The 21354-nt window shown below is 55.5% G+C and overlaps 1 protein-coding gene across 2 annotated transcripts in view; it reads right to left on the reverse strand.

The window, feature by feature from the left end:
- The window catches only part of SLIT1 (slit guidance ligand 1), a 61424-nt gene extending 40070 nt beyond the window's left edge, over positions 1 to 21354 (reverse strand). Inside the window, exons 1-4 of one of the 2 annotated variants that reach the window (XR_008966280.1) lie at positions 21054 to 21343; positions 9003 to 9074; positions 8672 to 8743; positions 7942 to 8013 (exon numbers count right to left, since the gene is read on the reverse strand). Coding sequence is in view for 1 of the 2 variants with exons in the window: in XM_057380373.1 (XP_057236356.1) it covers positions 7942 to 8013; positions 8672 to 8743; positions 9003 to 9074; positions 21054 to 21256 (419 nt within the window). In the remaining variant the exon portion in view is untranslated. Of the gene's footprint in view, positions 1 to 7941; positions 8014 to 8671; positions 8744 to 9002; positions 9075 to 21053 lie in introns of both variants that reach the window. The other variant, XM_057380373.1, reaches the window with a different exon arrangement.

Below are 21354 nucleotides of genomic sequence, written 5' to 3' on the forward strand. Positions count from 1 at the left end.
CCTGCTTGGGCRAGAAGCTGGAGCCCACCAAGCCCAGCTGCTGGTGTCGGGGTTCCAGGCTGTGTGGTCAAGCACCAATGCCAAAAGCACCACAGGTCCCTTGGGAGCAGATGAGAAAGAACATGGCACAGGCACCCTGTTGGAAGCAGTGCTGGAAACTGCTGGCAGCTCCTTTTTACGGCAGTCCCGGCACCAGGCATGAGGAGTTCCAGCACCCACCAGCGGGAGGATCAACCAGCAAACGCAGGTTAATTACCTGGCTCTGCACATTCACACGTCTGTGGGATACACGTGCAGTGGTACCAAGTTATCACTTAGCCTCAAATCACTGCATAAGACTTTTTTTTYCCACTTTCTGGAACTCAAATTACCAGAGGCTAATTCTGCTCACGATTCTTTAATATTACTTTGAACCCTTCTACTATTTGAGCTGTGAAAACAGGAGGAAGGAAATGCCTTTATTCTGTGCTCAAAATATGTATGGACAAAGGGATCAGCTCCTCCAAGTGCTCTTTTAACTCTTTCAGGGGAGCAAAGGTGGCCAAAGGCTGAATGTGGGACAATGCAGGCAATGAGCTGTGAGGCAGGGAGGGAATAARTAATTCCCGTGTTTTAATAGCTGTGTAATTAGCACTGCTGCTCGGCTTTAGGAAGACTTTTCATTGCTTTTTCCCATGGGTTGCAAATTCCCCTTTTCCAGTGCATCACTGGGAAGCTGGACAGGGATGCTCTGCATGATGCCATGTGGAGGGGGGACTTTGCTGAAAGGGGCGGGGGGCTGGATGCTGCACCTCAGATTCAGCCCCCTTTGCTTTAATAACATTACAAAAGCCAAATCCGAACCTGTGCCCTAAGCGAGATCAAGGGTGAGCCCAGCAGAGCCAGTGGCTCAAGGAGAGAGCCCCGGGAGCRCGGCTTGACCCCGTGCATTGCCAGGGAAACCTTGGAAGCGTCTCAACAACCAGAAAACTGGAGCCGGCCGTGAGTCAGGAGCACAACGGGGTGCACGGAGGGAATGGGGCAGATTATCTCCAGGCAGCCGTCTGGCAATGCCCACTCCTGGCAGCCCTGGCTCACTGGCAGGATAATGGCACGGAACAGAACCGGGGCGTCCCTGTGCAGGGCTTGCACCACCATCCCTGTGGGAGGGAGCCCAGGCTGGTGGGAAGCAARGGGGAGGTGCTCATCTGCAGGTTGGGCACGGTAGCTACCTTCACCCCAGCTCTYCTGTGCCTCCAGAGACTGCGGGTCAAGTCCCGAAATGATTATGGAAGTGCTTAAATAGAAAGAGATCTTAAAAATGTGTTTAACTGGTGAGGTTTTGAGGCTTGTCTGCACTCAGAATCCCCCAGGGAGTCTTATTGGCGTCCCCCCCCAAAAAAAAAAAAAAAAAAAAAAGCTGAGATCTGTGCCACATTAATGATGGAGGGAGAGCAGTAGGCAGCGAGCAGCTCCAGGCACAAGGGCTGCTCCTCCCCAGCAGGGACACCCAGCACAAAACCCCAACCTTGTCTGTAAGGATGCTGTCCCCATGGGCCAGCAGCACAAGGATGTGCCAGCCTGCCCCAGCTTGGCTCTGCTGCAGCCCCCCAAGCCCTGCCAAGTTTGGGGTGCCAGCCACAGCCCCTCAGCKCCTGGCAGCCGGGGAGGGGGCTGGCAGTCCGCCCGCCTGGCAGCATCCTTCCCTAGGTAACCTCCCCACCTATTAGTGGCACATTTGTTTCCCTGCGTTTCCTTAGAGCTGTCACGAGCCACACTGACTCTTTGTTCCCGGGGCCTCCCTTCCCCTTCCCCCTCCTCCCGGCTGCTGTGGGGGGGTGCCTTGCAGCGCACAGACCCCGCAGCTCCCCCCTCCCCCAGCTACGGGGGTAAACACGCTGCCCCTCCTCATTGGTATTCGGGGGGACACATCCCGGCCCGGCCCCCCCAGCCCTGCTCTGTCCCCAACAGAAGGGGCTTTGTCGGGGAGYGCGATGGGGTACGGCACCCGGAGTCCAAAACGTGGGCATGGTGACAGCGGGGACACTTGGCCCTCACCCGGCAAGGGGAGGGGGATGCTGCTAGAGGGGGAGCTGGGACAAAATGAGGGATGCTGGGGAAGGGAGGGAAGGAGGGAGGTGGAAGCAGGGAGGTTTGCTCTGGGAAAGCTGCTCTCTGCTCCGACCTCGGCACTTTGCTCTTGGACTGCAGACCTCTGCACAGAGCATCAACACACACGCATCTGTGTGAGAGGCAAAGGGGCACGTGCCCAGGGAGCCAAAGCAACCCTGCTGCAGCATGGGAAGATGAAAACACAATGCTGTGCCCACAGGCTGCTTCCCACGCAGCGGCTACAGGCTCCTGGGCACCCGCCGAGCTCCAGAACGAGCACGAAACCTCGCTGAAGGGAGCAAACCTCAATCAAAGCCCCAAGAGGAGTGACTGTGGGAGGTGGGGGCAGGTGTCTGGCACAGGAGAGCCAGGGCACAGCCACAGCCAGCCCACTRAAACAACAGCATTTCCAGGGAGCCAACAGGCAGGCAGGCACCAAAAATCGCCCAATAAATTGAAACCAGGGCTCAGGCAAGTCCCCCCAATGGGGAGGGAGCAAAGCTGTGGCACRCACACTCTCCAGAGAGCCTCCCCACCTGGCACCCACACCTCCCACCTGGCASCAGCACGACTGCCCACTGTGGGGGCACGGGGCCGCTCCTTTATCCAGCCTTCACCACGCACACATTTGTTTCTCCATCCCTGCCTTCCCTATCCGGGGGTTTTCCTGGTGCAGCCCGAAGAGGAACGGTCACTAGTACAGTCTCGCAAGCAACACCTCCCACGCGCAGCCAGCCCCATCTGAGCGGGGCCTGTTTTGTTATTCCTTTCTCTGACAGCTCCTTTTTCACTTGTCACCCTGTTTTGCTACTACTCAGCTCACAGCTTCCTCCCGCGTGGTTGTGATCCTCTCCTTCTTGAAGGATATAATTTGCATTTTCTCAAGTTATTTAGCAACCCTCCATTTTTCTCTGCCTGTTTTTCTAAAGGCAGTTTAGGGCTGGGTTTAGCCAAACGCAGGGATGGCGCGAGGAACCTGCCACAGAGCTCGCCATAACATCATCTCCCCACCCAGACAGCACACCCAGCTGTGGTATTCTCTGCCACGCAGCTCAAAACTCCATCATCACTCGAGATCTTTAAATAGCCTGGGTCCAGGGTGGGTCTGGACCAGCCCCTGGTCCCCATCAGCTCCCAGAGGCAGTCATAGAGCATCGCTATTCCTCTGCAGGCTCTGGCTGCAGAAGAGTCTCACAGGAGCRTGACAATCCCCCCAGCTCCTACAACATTTCACATGTCCCCAGCTCAGAAAGTCAACCAGCCCTGATTGAGATGTTAATGCTGTTTCCAGGGAGCCCCTGCCCTTACAGACTGAGAGCAGCACGGCAGCCCTTCCCCCTGGGTCTGGCTGCCAGCTAAGATGTGGCACCATCTCCTTCACCATTTTTGCTGGCATGGGTCCGACAGAAACTGACAGTCTGCTGCCCATGTCCTAAATCTTCCTCCTTCTGGAGACRAGACTTTTATCCCCCTGTTCTCTGCTCACCCTCCCTCAGCTCCCACTCTGCCTGAGCAAGGAGCAGCTACTGCAGCTTTTGTTGAGGGAAACCACTGGGCAGCCACTCCTATTGGGATACATCCATCCGGGATTGTGACTCCCCTGCAGGAGCAACTCCCCAGAGCTCCTCACAGCCAAGCACCCACTGCTCCTCTCCTCCCTCGCATCAGTTCGGCTTCCCTTGGAGAAAACCACTTATTTATAGCCATCCTGGCTGCCTTTAGCACATTTCAACAGCCCACGTCTTTGCCTCCCTGATGATGCGCCCGCAGCATTTCTGTCCTCACCCTGCTGCTACAGCCATCCCAGACTCCTCTCTCCTCCTCACTTCCCCCATCCAGAACCCCCAAAAAGGCTTTGAAACAGCTTCAGGAGTAGACYTTAAGGGGAGCTGAGCAGAGAAGGAAGAGAGCGCTGCAAAACTCCTTTCTCATCCTTCCCCCACTCTTCCCAGTGGAGCAGAAACTCTGCTTGCTTTTCCTGTTGGGAGCTGATGGGAAACTCAAAAACACCATAACTCCTTCCAGCTTGGGAGAGATGGTGAAGGAAGCTCTACCAGCATCCCCTTGGCTCCTGGTGCATCAGGGCTGTACTGGARCATCATTGCTGAGCCAAGATGTGTAAGGCTGCAGCACACTGGGGACCAGCACTGCAATAGCAGAGGTCACCTTCTTGCCTGGCTAATCCTCAGTGGAAGGAAAAGATCCATCTTTTTATCAGCTCTCCACTTCGCAGGAGATGTGCTCTTCCCCAGTGAGTTGCTGGGGGACCCYGGCTTTCCCCCCTAAGCCCACAAAGCTTTGTTCTTCCGTCCAGTGCTGACAGTTTAATTAAACCCAGTTTGAGAATGGGTCACTGAGGTCAGGCGCTCTGCAGCGAAACCTCAGATCAGCACCATTTCCAGCCACYGGGACTGCTTAATGAGTTACTCGCTCATTGCAGGGACATAAATAAGGGAGGCCATGTGGGGAGTCCCCCTCCCTCCTGGCCCCACTGCCAAGGAGCTCCCCCACACACACTATCTCAGACCGAAATGGGCTCTGGGCAGGCRTCGGCTCAATATTCCCAAAGTCCAAGGGGAAAACATTCCTCTCCAGGCGTCTCACCTCCCCCACGCCCTCATCTGAGGTTTGCTTTCCGTTGGCCCTTTCCTGCCATTCCCCAGTTTATTTAAACCCTGACGGATCAGGTTTAACTCCAACCCTTTCCATTATCCCGATGCACAAATGCTCTTTACAGCCATGTTCCATGTAACTAATTGTAGCTTGAGCCGGGCTGGGAGACCACAAAGTACCACCAACACGGATTRGGGAGCTCTCCACCCTGACCTGAACCTGAGGGCCTCCTCTTGTGCTCCYGAAAAATTTTCATCAGGTTCAGTGGGAAATTGCTCTATGGGTATCACATACTAATTCAATAGACTGGTATTCATTTTTGTGTTACTGATGTACTGCAAAAGATGCATCAAAACTGTCTAGGAACATCCAGGCCAGCACCCAAAGGCCCATCTAATCAACTTCCACCAATTCCTGCATCCATCCCTGGCCTTCTGCTTCAGCTGCCACCTGACAGCCTCATTTCTCAACTAAACAGTTCTCAGCCAGACTCATTCAGTCAGTTTTTGCTAATGCAAGACCTCCCAGTACAATGGTATGAGGACATGAGGATCTAGCAGGGTCTCCAGAACTTGAGAAGCATGCCATGGGTGGCTGCAGTGGGTCAAGGAGAAGTCTGTTTCCTGGAAGTGGTCTAGAGACCAGGATTTGTTAGAAAATGGTGCTGGTGAGAGCCTTCTCTTCCTTGACCAGCACAGGCCCCCAACCTGCTTCTGGGCAGGGAGGGGGTCCTGAGCAGTGGGGCCACCCCAGATCCATTTCAGCAGTTAAACAAGTGCAAAGCCCAGTGGGGAGGCTCCAGTTTCGTTCAAGGAGAGCTGATTTCAATTTAGCTTRAACCTGCTCCCCACTGACTCATATCCCCGTAGCCTGACCTGGGTTTGCAGCAATTTAAGAGTGTCCTTATGACCTCCCGCACCGGCTGGACCAGCACTGGTCCAGATCCCAGCTCCTGCTAAGCCAGCATGTGAGTCTAGACAAGCCACCCAGGGCACCCCCTGCCCCACCATTTCCCTAAAACATCCTTGAGCACCTCAGCAACAGGCAGTTTCAAGGAGAGGGAGCATCAGGTCGTCCTGCACACAGGACTGTGTTACACAAATGCAGAACTTGAGCATCTGCCAGGACACGGGCTCCTGGTGTGCTCCCCAGGCAGACCCAAGCACTGCACCCCTACCCTGACTAATGTGCGTGGGGCAATGAGCTGCAGAGAGAGTTGTGGGTGGCCCAGTGTGTCCCCTGTCCCCAGTCCCACAGCACATCACAGGGACCCTCTGCTCCAAGCATCCATCAAAGCTCCCCAAGAAACGGTACCAGATATAGCCGAGGAGCTGCAAAATCTGAGCCCGTGCACRCAGCCTCAGACTGAACAAGAAAAGCTCCAGGTGCTGGTATCCAGKCAGCTTGCCACAGCAGAGATGGCCAAAAAACAGCTTCAAGACAGGGTGGGAGGGAATGGGTTTGAAATAAAATAAACACCGTAATTGCAGGGAGCAGTAAAATAACAGGAAGAGGCTGAAATGCACCTGAACATGAGGTGGCTGCGAGGAGCATTTTGCACAGCCCCCTTAAACCCACAGTGGTACGTATAGCTCTGAGCACATCATGGCACAGTCCTGTCTCCTCACGAGCCTGGGGGCCGTGTAGGGACACACTAAGTGTAGGAGACACAYGTCTGCTGCTCTTCTGCATCTCCACAATGAACTGTTAGGATTTGCTTGTTGAAAGAGCCTGGCATTAAAACCTCAAGAAGATGAAAAAGGAAACATTAATGTTTGTCAAATAATTCTCTTGCCTGTGTTTSTGTTACGCAATGGGCGGCTGGAGGAGGATGAGCCCTTGCTGGCACCATGGTATGGCACAGCTGAGCTCAACAAATGCCATTTGATAATTAATTGAACGCCTGTGCTATCAGCTGCCATTACCTAGGCCCATCTTTGGCACCTGTCCACCACTTCACACATCCCATGCTGGCAACCCACACGGCAGTTTAACCCTTCATTACACACCTCAGGCTGGACTCTGGGACTGACTCCCTGGCACTGTTGGAAGAAAGCAGCTCAGCCACAGCCTGCCTGCGMAGGCAGAGCTGCCTGGCCCCAACAKGGCCATACCTGTCCTGAGAATGTCTCAGTCCATTTCATTATCTCATCCATTCCTGCCCTGCYCCAGCAGGGACTTGGCATCTTCATGCCACTCCTGATAAATGGAGATAGAAAATGCAGCAAGCAAAAAGCTCATGTCCCAGCTACAACCACTCCAATACACAGGGTGTAAGCTGCTTCTCTGAGTGATGGAGGGCACCCAGCCACAGTCTGGCATGCACCCTCTCCTCTTCACAGYCCCCTTCCCAATGTATGTGGTGCCTGACATAGCTGAGAGCCTGTAAACATTGTTTGAACAATGCTGGCACTGCTGAAAACACCACTGCCTGAGCAAAACAGCCCCAGGCAAGGGAAAGCCAATATGGAAAGGAGAACATTTATCAAAACCCCAGCAGCCCTCCCCAGGCAGCCTGCTGCAGCACAGAGGGAGGAGGAGCACAGAGGTCTGTGGAGCTGGGACTTGCACAGCAAGAGACAGTCCCCGGGGTTGTTTGTGCAGGTGTAGAGAGACAGGCAGGGATGGGGACAGGTAGAGCRATGTGGGGAGGGGGCAGCAGGCATGAGGTGCTGAATCTGCCCTGGGCTTCCCCCTCCTTCTCCAGACACCTAGAGAAGCACAGCTCTTGAACCGGGCCGTGGGGCTCTCTGTGCAGGATGTGACCCCCTTAGGGACACACTCTTTCACCCTCCTGCCCCACCGTCCTGGGCTAGTGTGCAAGGCAATGCTGTTYCAAAGCCCTCAGGGAAGAGGCTGAGGGGCTCACAGCACCTCTGCACCCGGCACTGTGCAGGCACAGCCCAACTCGGCAACGCCAGACCCAGCCCAAACTGCCAGCACCTCATCCCACATCCCCGTGCATTACAAGGACAACTTTAACRCAGCCAGTCTCAGGTGTTCTGCAAGGCACAGCCCATTTCCCACCTYGTTGCATGCTCAGGTCACACAGAAACAGGGCACATTCCCCTGCCATGTGCTGAGCTTTCACTGGGACAGCACTCCAGTAACCATTAGCACAACACCCCAGAAGAGCATCTTCCCAGAACATCAGTGCSCCTCCAAACCCCAAGGCAGCCCCAAGTGACCCCACATCCCCCTGGGCAGGGGAGCCCCATGGGCGCAGAGGGTACTTACAGCCGTGACAACGCCTGGTTGTTCTGGAAGAGAAGCTCGGGCAGGGTGTGCAGCTGGTTGCGGTTCAGCCGTCTGCAGGCAAAGAAGAAAGGGTCAGGGGTTGGGGGGCGAAGCAATGACCCCACCTGCAACCCATCTGGGTGCAATGACCCCATCAGGCACAGCTGGGTGCTTTGGCTGGCTCAGAGGGGCCCATGGAGCAGAGCATCCCACCTGGCAAGGACACCCCCACCCTGCCCACCACTGTCCCAGGCAGGGACAACCAACGGGGCATTAATAGACCTACTCAMAGTGTTGTAATTACATGCAGAGAGGACTCCAAGCTGTTAACTGCTGACTGCTGCTTAACTGCACTCTTAACCTGCTGTTCGCTAAGCTCGTCATATTTGCTCGAGCAGCTTGGGATTTTTAAACTGCTGAGCTATTTTACTGAGTACTGGACCAGAACTTACAGCTCCCTCGCTCACACACAAGAYACAGCTGATACAGCAAAAGTCATTTGTGTTTAACCTGCTCCTCACCTCAAAAGCATCAGAAAGGACTCTAAGATCTATCGAAACAGAAATAGGTTTKCTTCCCACACTGTAAAATACCACTGCCATGCAGAAGAGAAAYTGTTTGAAGTCAGGCAGCACCGATACATTAGGGTTTAAGGAAAAAAGGAAAGGATGCTCTCTGCAACTAAATCCATTGGCTCCACACCAACCCCCCTCCATGTCCAGGCACTCACAGCCGCTCAAGCTCCTTCAGGTCGTCRAATGCCCCACGCTCCACCGTGCTGATCTGGTTTTCCATCAGCTGCCTGYAGAGAGAAGGGGTCAGCTTTCTGGAAAAGTGGTCCCCAGTGCTCCCATTACTTTTCTTGACCCAGGGCCACATCACTCCCACTATGCCCTCAACACAACCCAAACTCTTCCCACTCTGTCCCAGCTGGAAATCCACCATGGCTGAAGCCCACAGAAAGGGGCTGAGCATTTCGAGCAGCCCGAGGAGGGACCACGAGCCAAGAACAATATCCACCAAGGTAGGGGCAGCCAGCCCCTCCCTCATCAGGAACTCACAGGACACGGAGCTGCTTCAGCCCAGCAAAGTCATTCTTGTTGATTCGCGTTATGTTGTTGCCATTGAGCTCCCTGCAGAGAGAAGAGGAAGAAATTAGCAGGGAAGCACTCAGGAGGTGGCCAGGCACTGGGCCTCCCCAGTACCTCCCCAAAAATCACAGGCAGGGCCTGAAGGATAGTAGTGACAGGCACAATTCTGTAGTCCCTCATCAGGAATGGCCCCTGGCTCCAGAGAGGACCCTCATGCTCAATGACCAGCAGTGCTGGGCACACAGAAGTCTGGCTGGCCATGAATGTGTAAGCTGGCATTTTTCATGGCAACAGCAGGCAGGGGCTGCCCGGCTCCTCTCCGGTTCCCTTGCCAAATGCACCCCTTGGGATGCAMATCACCCCATTCTGCAAATGCAGCAAACGCCTGGTACTGTCATCCCAAACACAGAAAGCTGCTTAGAGAAGGCAGGGGTAACAAGAAAAMAAACGAAATTCCCTGGAACAGCACGATCCCTGCAAATACCCAGCTGCAAGACACCTATATGCATCACAGCTGATTCAGTGCACAGCTATTTCACACCTCCTACATGGACAATGGCCACATTCGAGTTTCACCTGCCAAGAGATGCTTGCACAGGACAAGCTGCTTTGTGGCATCACTTTCTCATTCAAAAGCCCCGGCTGAGCAGAGGTACAGCCAGAAAGGRGATGCTGCCCCTTCTTGCTCATCCTGGTGGTGGAAATAAGGGGTACCTACACCCACCCCATGGCCTCAGTCCTGTCTGAGCAGGACAACKTGTGTCCCACTGCTGGACACACACAGCCTCTGTTCCCAGCCTACTGGCTGCACCTTCCCCAGCTCTCCTCAGCCACGCTCTCTAGCATGTTCCTGCTAGGATTATCCTGCTTTAAAATATATCAAGCCAGGAGCTGCAGAGATTTGCACCTCACAGTCAGCTTTGCAGTGCCTTTCCACATTACGAGATGTGATTACTGTAGGAAAAAAAGGACCATCGGCCCTTGGACACACAGTCAGAGCTGGAGATCTCTGTGCAGCCCCCGGGTGCGAATCTCCCCGACTGGCATCACGAAGTACAACAGCATTTGTTTCTTGCCCAKGAGAACAACCTGGCCAAGGCATGCRCTGYGGATGGAGGATGGATCCCCYAGGGAGGGCTCCCATGCTGGAGATTCACTGCCTGCACTGAACACAAACTCTGAAATCATGAGGAAAACAATAAATAAACTACAGGAGGGGAAGGCAGTCAAGTGAAGGATGAGCTGCTGGAGCCAGGGAAGGAAAGAGGCAGCAGAGTGCCTCTGCGAGTAGGTTGGGGTGCTTGGGCAGGACCAARGGGGGGTCTGTAACTTCCTGAGCCCCCACAGCGGTGCACGGAGCAGGAATGCCCCGTGTCACACGACTGGCTGAATACACAGTCCATCATTCCCATCCAGCGCTAAAGCCTCTCTCCACCGGGCTCTGCAGCCATGCGAGGGGCCAAGGTCAGCGGCGGGCTGGCCTCGGGGCCGCCGAGCAGCGTGTAGGGCCACCGGGTACAGCCAGCGCAGCCGCGCACCCCGGGGTGCTGTCATTGTCCTGCTGAAACGGCTGATAATGGCTAATGAGTTCCAGCTCGCCATTATAGCCTCGTAATTACTGCGCTATTCAGCGCCGAGATTGCCGGGCTCCTGCCATTATCCTGCCGTGTGCGCTGTGTTGGGAAGGAGGCAGGGAGAGCGCGTTACTAGGACACAGATGAATGCGAGCGGGAATGAATAGCGGCTCCTCAGCCCCAGTGATTAAACCGAAACCCACACTCGGGCTCCCCCGGCTCCCGGTACSGCCAGAACAGAGAGCACAGCAGGCTGCTGGGGATGGGCCGCCAAATCAGAGGGTCCTGACCCTCTCRGTGCGAGCAGAAGCCATGGTCAGCCAGGCTGTAAGTCCCAGCCACCAAACACGGGGGCGTGTCACACGCTTTAGGGACATTTGTCACCACAAAGGGGGTCGTTTGGTGCGTGCAGTTGTGTGCCCGCCTCCTGAGGACCACAGCCCGTCCGGGGTTAAGGGCAGGAAGAAATCCCAGCTTCAGTAGTGGTTTTCTCCAAACGTCCTAAAGGTTCCTTGGCAAAGAACAGTGCCTGAAGATTCCCAGGGCTACGCTGGAGGAATGGCACCCATCTGAGCTCCCGGTGACCGAGGGTCCCCAGCAGCACTCCCATGTCACCTTCCTTTAAACACACCTAACATTATTCTGGCTACAACGTGCATCAGAAAGGTCAGACATCTCTGGTACTACAGACAGAGAGAGCAGAAGAACTTGATTTAAAACTGCCCAACCTGAAAGCCAGGATTTGGACGTCAGCCTGCAAAGCCAAAGGTGGTGCTGTCCTCAGAGCACCGGCATCCCTGAGCCTTAGCCAGAGGCAGAGCACAGGCAAAGCCGCACAGAAACACGCAGAAACACCAAAGAGCCACGGACTGGATGTGGCCACTCCCTCCATTTGGCAAAACCAGGCTCTGCCTTCTCTCCCAGGCATCTTCTGGGACAGTGTAGCCCAAAGACTGCAGCACCAGAAGGCACAGGCAGGACCAGCTACCCTGGGGTCTGCTGCCCACGCAGCTCACCCCAGCCTCCAGCCCCTCCATGTTTGCTGAGCATCCTCAGGGTACTTCAGTCGTGGGGCTGGTGGCAATCCCCAAGCGGGGCTGTGTCTCAGGGCCCCTTGACAGTCCTGCTCCCTCAGGGACTGGCTCTGTGTACTCCCTGACAACTGCTCCCAGCATCCCTCCATGCCTTTGTTCAGGTAAATGATGGCCTTTGCAGCCAAGATGGGAACGAACAGCAGGTAAAGCTTATTTGTAAGGATACCGAGGCAACACTGCCATTTAACTTCATGACATTTTTCCCCTCTGAACCCCCTTCAGCTCCTCATGGAGATAAATTACAGTCTGCAGTGCCCAGAAAGCTGGATCCCTGCTGCTCAGCTGCTCACTCACTGCCTCCATGCCCTTTCCTAGTGAAGCAAAACACTGCCCTGCTCYGCACAGCAGAGCTTCAATAAGGACTGATGTGTCAGGGGAACTGCCCAGCAGATTGGTTGTATTTCTGGACTGTGACTTGAAAGAAGAAACACAGGGCGTGCTCTTTTCTCRCTAATTCAAAGGATTTAACACCACCAGAAAGCATCCTCAAGTTCATTCAGGCTGCCTTCCTGCAACCCCAGCATCCCAAATCTCTCACTGCTGCTGGAGAGGCAGCAAATTTTCATTTGCAACCCTCCAGTTTCAGAAACCCCCCTCCCATTTCTCCCTAGGAAGAGAAAGTCATTAAAACAATCAGTCCCTTTGCTACATTGCTTGTGGATCATCCCACTCCCAGATGGGATGTCTGTGCTGCAGCAGGGTTCGTTAGACTGGATTTGCATAGTCTGCGTTTATATTTGGTTCCTAGCTTTGGATGGCTTATCTATTCCCAAGGGGTCCAATGTGTCTTTTCCCTTTGCAGGGTTTGGAGCTACACTAACTCAGTAACAACCTCAGAGAGCACAAATGCTGAGAGTTAATTTATTAAATACAGCCAACATGAATGATATTTCCCTGGGYGCTGATTTATCAGGAGCAGGAAGGAGCAGACAGCGCAATCCCACTATCCCTACTCCGTTGCAAAGCATCAGCTATTCAGCACACATGTGMCTCCTGTCCTTGTGGCTCAGCTCAGCTCGGCTCTCCCGCTGAGGCACAAATCCTAACTGCTGTGCTCCCCAGAATCCTGCTTTTAAGAATGCAGAGGGAAAGTCTGCGAGATGAATTCCTGTATTTGCCCCATCAGTGGCAAATGTGCCCCAGTCTGTCAGTGCCGGCACCGAGCAAGTGCCCACAGCTCCAGGCAGTGCCTCAGGGGTTGGTGGGGAAGGATCCGTGCTCCTGTGGTGCCTGCTCCAAGGGCCATCTCTGCCTTGGTGCCCGGTGAGGCTGGCACTCGTATTGACCRTGAGATGTGTCCCTCCCTCGACAGTCTTCACTGCTCTGCCATTCCTGCCTCGAGCACTGGCCCCCAAGGCCACCACTCCCCTCCCAGCAGCTCCAGAGCCCTCATCCCAGAGCCCTGACCCCAGCTGGAGCCCGCAGTGCCAGATAATAATCAGGCAAGCGGAGAAATGAAGGCTGGAAGGTCACACAGCYCACAGCACCTCTGCCACCCTCCATCAATCCAGGCAGATGCACTGCTCCTCCAAGGACAGGGACTGACACTGCCCTGTGCCCTATTCCAGCACATCACTGCTCCTGCCTCAAAGACCATTCCAGAAACTTGCAGATGAACCCCCTCTCTGCCTGCCCAGGCCACCATGGTGCAGAYACCCGGCTGTTCCTTGCCCATGCAGGCCTCTTCCCAGCCCCCTTCCCCCAGCCATTCCCGAGCCCAACCACACAGCTCTCCCTCAGGGCCTCTCTGAACTTGCAGGGGCAGGATCCGCTCTGCTCCTGCTCCCATTCCACATCTGCACTGTTGCTGATTCCCTCTCACCAAACACTTTCCTCGAGTCCCCAGGCAACAACTTCCTTTCTGTCAGCTCATTTCTCCTGCTCACCAAGGCCACTTTCAAATTTCAGCCCATTCTCCAGCACTCTTGCATCTCTCCCACCCTGGTGGCATCTGCAACTGTTGTCAGCATCTCATGTCCCATCACACAGACTGCTAATGGAAACATGGATGGGGCTTAGACTCCCGACTGACCCCTGTGCTCAGCACTGGGGGACACAGCAGCTGCAACCTTTCATCCTACACTTTTATTGCATTTTTCAAGCCTTCTCAAGATTTCACCCGGCTGCTCGAATGTAACTGAGCCTCAGCAYAGGCTCACTGAGCTGCTCAAACAACAAAAGGTGGGGCAGAGCCCTTCTCAGTCCTGGGAGAGTCCATCCCCTTCAGCACCAGCACCACATTCACCAGCTCCTGGAGCCCATATGGACATGGCTGGGTGCTAACTCCGTCCCCTCMGAGGTACCAGGGGGTTACAGGGTGCTCAGGCAGGGGACACTGGTCACACTGGGCTGGCACACTGCACAAAGGCTCAGCTCCTTCTTCTCCTTTTCTATCCCATCCCTGTTCTGATCAGACCTCTCAAGAAGAGCAAAGGTGCCCAAGGGATGCATCCAAGTCCCTTTAGGTGTGTCATCCACAGGGTGAATGCCTCGCCAGCACCACCCCTACCAGCTGCCTGCAGGACGATGTGCCCACCAAGGAGCCCCAAGAGCAGCTGAGTGCCATTTGGGATTGTCTCAGAATCACTGCCCTTTGCCAGACAGACACCCAGCCCCAAGCACAGCGCTGGCCYCTGAGCACGGGAGGCTCTGCAAGCTTTTACGAGGTACTACAGCAGGTTTGCATCACGATGGATCTTTAAGCATTACAAACAGCATCGATCATGCAAGTAACAGTGAGGATCCGGAAGGCTTTCTGTTCTCCTAACTTCTCTCTGGGGTTTTCATGCCACAGCCATTAGCTGCTCACAGTCAGGGAATGCTTTACACTCATGCAGCATTGTGGTGTATCACCTTCAGGTTAAAAATAAATAAATAACCTCCCTGAACCCCAGTGGGAGAGAGAAAAGGCAGGAGGTCGTTTCTGTTTCACAAATGTGGAAACCGASACTCAGCCAAGAGAACAGATCTTCCTGAATATCCACAAAATCTGGCTTTTTATGCTGTGCTGAGTAGCCTGCTGAGGAGCTGCTCTGTAGCTCCTCTGCTTCCCAGGGCAGGGGAGGCTGCCCAGCCCTCAGGCTTCATCCTGTCATTCATCAGATTGAGTTCCACTCTGCATCCTCCTCAGCAAAACCTCTCTAGCTCACCCCTCCTGGAGCTGCTCACAGCAGGGATRGGAGGACAAGTGCACCTGAACCGCTCAGTTATAGGTGTCAGCTCAATCCCAGACCCGATGGGTCTCCTGGAACATCCTGTTTGGGATGCAGGGCTTCCTCCAACCAAGAAATATCCAGGGCCAGGAGCTTGCATCTCTCCCACTCTTGGTGCCCAGGGCTGCTCCTTGGCTGCATCGCTTGAAAAATTAATCTTCCCTTTTTCTGATCTTCCTCCTCCAGCAGCCTTTCTCCCCCATAGGACACTTGCCTCTGCTATTTTGAGCAGCGAGTGCATCCAAAATGCATGCTGGGGAAGCAACCAGCCAGCACAGTCTTTGAGTCTGAATGTAGCAGGGAGGTCTGAGATGATTCCTGAGGGGACAGCCTTGGACCAACCCCACAYCACCACCACGGAGAGGTCCCCTCCGTCCCACCTCACTTTCTCCAGCAATCTCACAACCCTAAGGACCCTAAGGCTGCAAAYTATCCTTCTAACTGCTCACATCACTAATTGAAGCCTGGTGCTGTACAGCASGAAAACCTCTGCTCCCCTCGCCGCTCCTGCCACTGCAGCCGTCCCTGGCTGTCCCTCGAGTGGGGACAGGGGCCAGCTGCCAGAGCTGGCCTTGGAGCTACTCGCACTGGAAACCTGCCAGGGAGCAGTGATCTGGGTCTGACATCCCCTGGGATGAGGCCATTTGCTAAYGCACAACTGTCTTTTTTACTGCTTTTCAGCAAAACATGCACAGAAACATTTCCTTGCCTCTCAGGTTCTATGAAAGGTTATTTCAGTAGCAATAAAGATCAAGGGGATGTGTCCGTGGCACTAAGTACCTCTGGAGTGGGCAGGGACCCATGAAGGACTCAAGCAAGACAAAGACAGGCTCCCTTGGCTGCCCCCATGCACAAATCCTGCTCATCTGTACCCGGCTCCCAAATCAGAACAAGGACACAGGAAAAGCTCGTCTCMCTGGGAGGTCATGGCTTGTACACCTTTCCATGGCCACACCACCCTGGTGGTACCCCCAATCCCCTCAGTTTCCCCAGGATGCAGGTTCTGCTGCCCTGTGGGGGTCCCTCGTGCATCCTTTGCCCTTTATAGTCTCACTCTTCTGGCTGGAGTTTTGATTGGAAACAATGAAGTAKGGGAGAATGAAACTCAAAGCAAATTCACCTCATCCTGTAATGAGTCTGTTTGTGCTACTGGACTGTTTCTGTGTGCTCTGCCCTGCACTGGCACCAAGGCTCCCATGCCATCTCACCCCRGGGCTGCAGGCTCTGGGGACAGCAGGAACTGCCTTTGAAAGTGCACGTGAGAGATCCACAATTAAAGCTGGAAACAATTCCCCTTCCTTGCTCCCACCTCAGCAGCAAGGAATTGCTGTTAGCACAATGCATCACTCTGGAGGACCAAAGTGGCAGCACATTTAAGGCAAAAATATCTGTTTTAAAGGATGCAATAAAACAGAGAGAGGGAAGGGTTTATAGGGAAGCAATTGCTGTGTGGGGTGAGAAGTGGTCACCAGAGACCAATCTGTCCAGCTTTATTGCCTGTTWCTGGTGACTTTTCCCAACCAGGGGAGAATAGATCCTCCACTATCAGCCTCGACTTCAGTCAATACAAACACGACATAGTTTTTTAAACTAATATTTTTCCAGCATGCAATTCCATAGAGAGTGAGAACGCAGCGTTACCATGGCAATATATAGACAGCATCTGCCTTGGACGTAGCTGAAGGGAGAAATTGGAATAGAATTGCAAATTTCCCCTGTCCAGGAAGGCTCCCAAGGAAGCCACTGCATTGAGCTGGGCAGGCTACCTTCCCAAGCCAGTCTGCATCCTCCCAGTGCCCAGCACSGCCTCTCCTGAGAGCCGAGGGCTGCAGGGCCAGCCAAGAACTGCCCTGGCTGGACAAAGGTCACACATCCTACTCCAGAGCTCTGCAGAGCCTGCACAGACCCTCTGCAACCAGACTGCTCACTGAGAACTTGCCTGGGCACTCCAGGGAAGGGAAAGGTTGGCTTCCTCAAGGTGCTTCCTAAGAAGGAGCATTCCCCAAAGCCCCTGAAAGGAGAAGCAGCCCCACAACTGGTGTGGAACGCAGGAGTGCTGCTGTGATAAACCAGCCTGGCTGCTGCAAGACATTTTGATTATCTGATGAGAGGTAGATGCAGGTGAATGCATTAAACATGATCTGAGCAAGAGCTTGCTGCTGCAATTTTGCAGGGGATGGTTGGGCAGTGTGCAAGCGTGCTGCAGGTGCAGCTGCTCTGGCATCGTGTGCCTGCACCCAAAGGCTGGAGCTCAGCACCCCTTCCCTCCACCAGTGCAGACAGAGGGATGGCAGGCTGGCTGCAGACTGGATGGGGTCCATTTCAGCACAGGCAAACCCCAAATTTTGGGAATAAGGCAAACAGGAGCCCCATGAAAGGCTGAGGTCAAGAACCCTGGAAGGGAAAAAACAGAGCCAAGAGGGGTGCAGTAATGGGGACCCCCAAACCCAGCTCTGCTGCCTCCCACATGGGACACTGCACAGCCCACAGTGAAATGGAGGATGTTCAGCTCATCTGAGAGGAGGCAAAAGGGGGGSAAGTGGGGCAATTCTCAGCTGTCAGCTGAAAACTTCAAAAGCAGGAGAGAGTGCRATGCCATCACAGTCAATTCATCCTCTACAAGCAAAGAGCTGGGCTGGAACTGCCATTTGACAGCGGCAAATTTGCATTGATCCTGCTGGCATGGAGAGAGTAATCCACCTCCCCAACAGGGCAGTCCACTCTTCAGAGACACTCTCAAAGGAAGGAAGGAAGGGAGAAAGAAAGCAAGAAAAGCAAGCAAATGGAGAAGGGAACTGTGACCTTCTCCCACAGCTCTTCTCTGGTGGCTGGGGCCTGAGGGACTCCTGGAAGCAGATAACACTGTAGTGCCGGRGGATTATCACCCCATTCTGCCTCAAAAGCCTTCAGGCCTCTGTTGTGCTTGCCAGGGGTGTASGCAGGAGCACAGGCATCTGTGCAAAGTGCCCAGACACTTTGACTTTGCTGCTTCCCACCCTGCTCAGCCCSGAGCCAGCCAAAGGGCGGGTGCATAATCCCCATTTATGTTGGGCTGCAGACTAAAAGACACTTAGGGAGCAGTGTGCTGTGCCCTGGCAGGGTCCTTTGTCCCTCCCATACAACCATCACTCATGGTCCACCCTCCACACGTCTGCAGCCTTTACCCTCTACCAACAGCACAGCACCCACCGGGACAGTATCACAGGGCAAACTGTGAAGCAGAAGACAAGATAATTTGACAAGATCATTTCCCCCCAGCCCATGATTCTCCAAAGTTGCAGTGACTCTGCAATGCAAGTAATTCCCTCTTCTTCAAAGGAAAAGGGTGTCTTTCAAAAGCGTTGGAGCTCAAACCTCATCACAGGATGTTGGTGACTGAGTGCCCACAATGGCAGTGCCAGCAGTCACAGCMRCAGMAGCAGTGCTGCYCTGTCCAGGGGCTTGACCCGTGGGGCTCAGACAGGTGGGAGGCTGGAGAAAGCCTGGAGCCTCCAAACACCACACTGGCATGCAACAGGCAAGAAACTCAGCAGCAGGGACACCACTGCTCACTGGCACTGTGGGACGCATGGTGAGGCTGGCATTGCTCACACTCTGCACCTCAGGAAATGGGAAAAGAGGCAGGTAGTGGAGGGCACTGCTAAGAGGCTGATGAATTCCCAGAGAGAGCTGGCCCCTGGAGAGAGCAAATGCCAAGCACAGACCCTGCTGCAGCCTCCCCTGTGGCTTCTAGCTGACCTTGCTCCATCAAACAGCGAGGAGCTGGACACTGCAAGGTTGCAGCCTTCTCTCAGGAAACTGAAACTCACGAGATGCTATAGCAGGATTTCATTGCTTGGAAAYAAACCTGCTCTGCACAGACACCCTCGAGCACCTGCAAGGGTGTACAAAACAGCAGGAAGTAGTTATCCAGCAGACAACACCCACGAGAGAGAGAGTGTGTCTAGCTCAGTCCAGCCAGAAGATCCGGCATCGCCAGCTGCGTTAAAATCCAGAAAACCCAATGCTGCTGAATTGCAACAGACATGGAGGACCAGGTCAGTGTAGGCAGAACAGGAGACAGCAAGCAGGACCYGCTGCCACTGGAGGAGAGATGCCCTGCCAGGGCAGGAGGGAAACACCACCAAGGGCATTGCCCATTAGCTCACTCCAGCACTGCCTCATCTGAGCAGGCAGAGGKGAGGACTCGATTCCAGAACTCTCCYAGCACCCTGCACACAGGATGCCAAACACCCCATTAAGCTCCCCGAGAGGCAGAAAGGGCTAGTGCAGGCTATGCACAAACTTTCCCCCTGCCCTGGGGGGGAAAGGGGAATCCTGTCTCARACCTCATAAACTGGGTCTATGGGATGGCAACTCACAGCAGCTTGGTTGCCGTGCTGGGTAATAATCATTTGTATGAGGATAATTATGGGGGGAGAAAAGAAAACTCCTCTAAAGTGGTATCCTGCAGAGCTCTTGATGCTGCATGCTGGGCACAGCCCTGGCAGCTGCCAGGCTGTCTGCAGTGCCTACACGCAGTCCTTCCCTGTGGGGTCTCTGACCAGCTGCAGTCAAAGGGCACGGTCACGCTCCAGGAGCTGCATACAGCACAGCACAGGGCCAGGAGCCCCCTGTGTGGCTGTCCTTGAACGTGTCCTGCAGCTCTGCTGCCCAAGGAGGCAGCAGCTCAACCCTTCCCTGCACTGCAAGGGGGATGTGAGAGCAGCCTTGCCCCAGGGCCAGACGCTACTTTGCCACCATGCTCTATTGCAGCTACTGGGATGGAGCACCTGCTGATACTATTGAGCACAGGGGACAGGCTGGGGACAGGTCTGCTATCCTGTCAGGACTGGGTTCCTGCCAGCAGCAGGCTGGACACGGTCAGCTCATGCTGCTTTCCCTGGGGTGGGGACCCACTGCAACCACAGAACCCCAGCCAGGCACAGCAGCAGAGGCATGCACCCTGCTCAGGGGAGATTAGCAGGTGACACAGGACCCACAGAGCTGGCTGGACCGTGACTGTGAGAGAAAAGCCTTCCTTATGGGGGCCCAGCTAAGAGAGCCAGGGACACCTCGCAGCACCCCTGAGGACATAGCAAGGGATTTGATGAGCAGTGAGGTGCAGGCAGAGGGGACTGGAGGRGATGGGTGAGCTGTCTGGCTCACGATGGGTGATTTGCACAGCTCTAGGCTGGTCACATCGTGGGGGAGTCTCAAGGGGAGCTGAGGGGGAATGGGACCTGATCACTATAGGCAGCACTTTCAGGAGGGCTTTCCAGGGACAAAGGGGTGCTCAGCACAGGTAGGGGCTTGGGGTGACAGGAACCCTCAGAGAACCCCTCYGGCTGTGTAGGTACCCTGTGAGAAGTCACTGCAGGGGTGGCCGCACACCTGCCCGGGGTTGCCATGGGGCTCATGGACCCACACGCGCAGTCCATTCTGGGCTGCCCCAGCGCAAATGCCATCCCCGGAGCAACCCACTCCCTCGGGCACAGCTCTAATCCCAACCCCACTCCGCATGCTTGCACACAGACCGGCACACGCGGSTTCTTGCACATGCCGGACCCCCTGCCCTCCCCTCACACACAGAAAGGGTTGCACACACCCTGCCCCAAAAGGCTCACACACACGCTGCTCTCCACCTCGACGGACTTTTGAGCCGCCCTCAGGAAGGGGATGATGCACCTGAACTCACCCMACAGGCTCTTCTTGCACGCGTATCCCCTGGACGGGAACTTGCGCGCACACACACACACCTACACACAGCCCCCGCGCGTAGCGGGACACCGCACATCAGCCACCCCTCCAGGTTCATGCACACGCACCTTTTGGGCGGGCGCCGTGGCCCCASGGGCATTTGCACGCGTATCGCCCTCAACAGAGCCGGTGGGCACTTGCACACACTCCAGACAGGCTGCCGCACACCCCCGCCGCGGACAGCCTCTTGCACACGCATCCCCTCACGGGCTCCGCACGCACTCCKGACAGGCTCCCGAGCGCGCTCCGCGCCCCTGCGGGGTTCCTGCCCACAGATTCCTGCACTCGGTCCCCAGGCGCTTTTGGACGCGCACCCCTCGGACAAGCCCCCGGCCCCGCCGGGCTCCCGCACCCTCGCCGCCGCACGCCCAGCGGCGGCGGACAAAGCCCGGCGGTACTCACAGGCGCTCGGTGCCGCGGGGGATGCTCCGGGGCACGGCGCGCAGGGCCGAGCCGTGGCAGTCCACCGTGGTGCCGCTGCAGGCGCASAGCGGCGGGCAGGCGGCGGCGCGGCCCCGGCACAGCGCGGCGCACGCCAGCAGCCAGGCGGCGGCCCGCAGCCCCGCCGGGACCCCCGCCGCACCCCCGGGGGTCGGGGCCGCCATGGCAGCGGGCAGCAGGGTCAGGCGGTGCGGCCGCTGCGCATCACCGGGGAGCGGAGAGGAGCGAGCTTGGGCTCGGCGCGGCTCGGCTCGGCTCGGCT

Source organism: Malurus melanocephalus, unplaced genomic scaffold (genome assembly GCF_030028575.1).
Source record: "Malurus melanocephalus ecotype Western Australia unplaced genomic scaffold, MMel_1.1 scaffold_12, whole genome shotgun sequence".
Taxonomy (NCBI): domain Eukaryota; kingdom Metazoa; phylum Chordata; class Aves; order Passeriformes; family Maluridae; genus Malurus; species Malurus melanocephalus.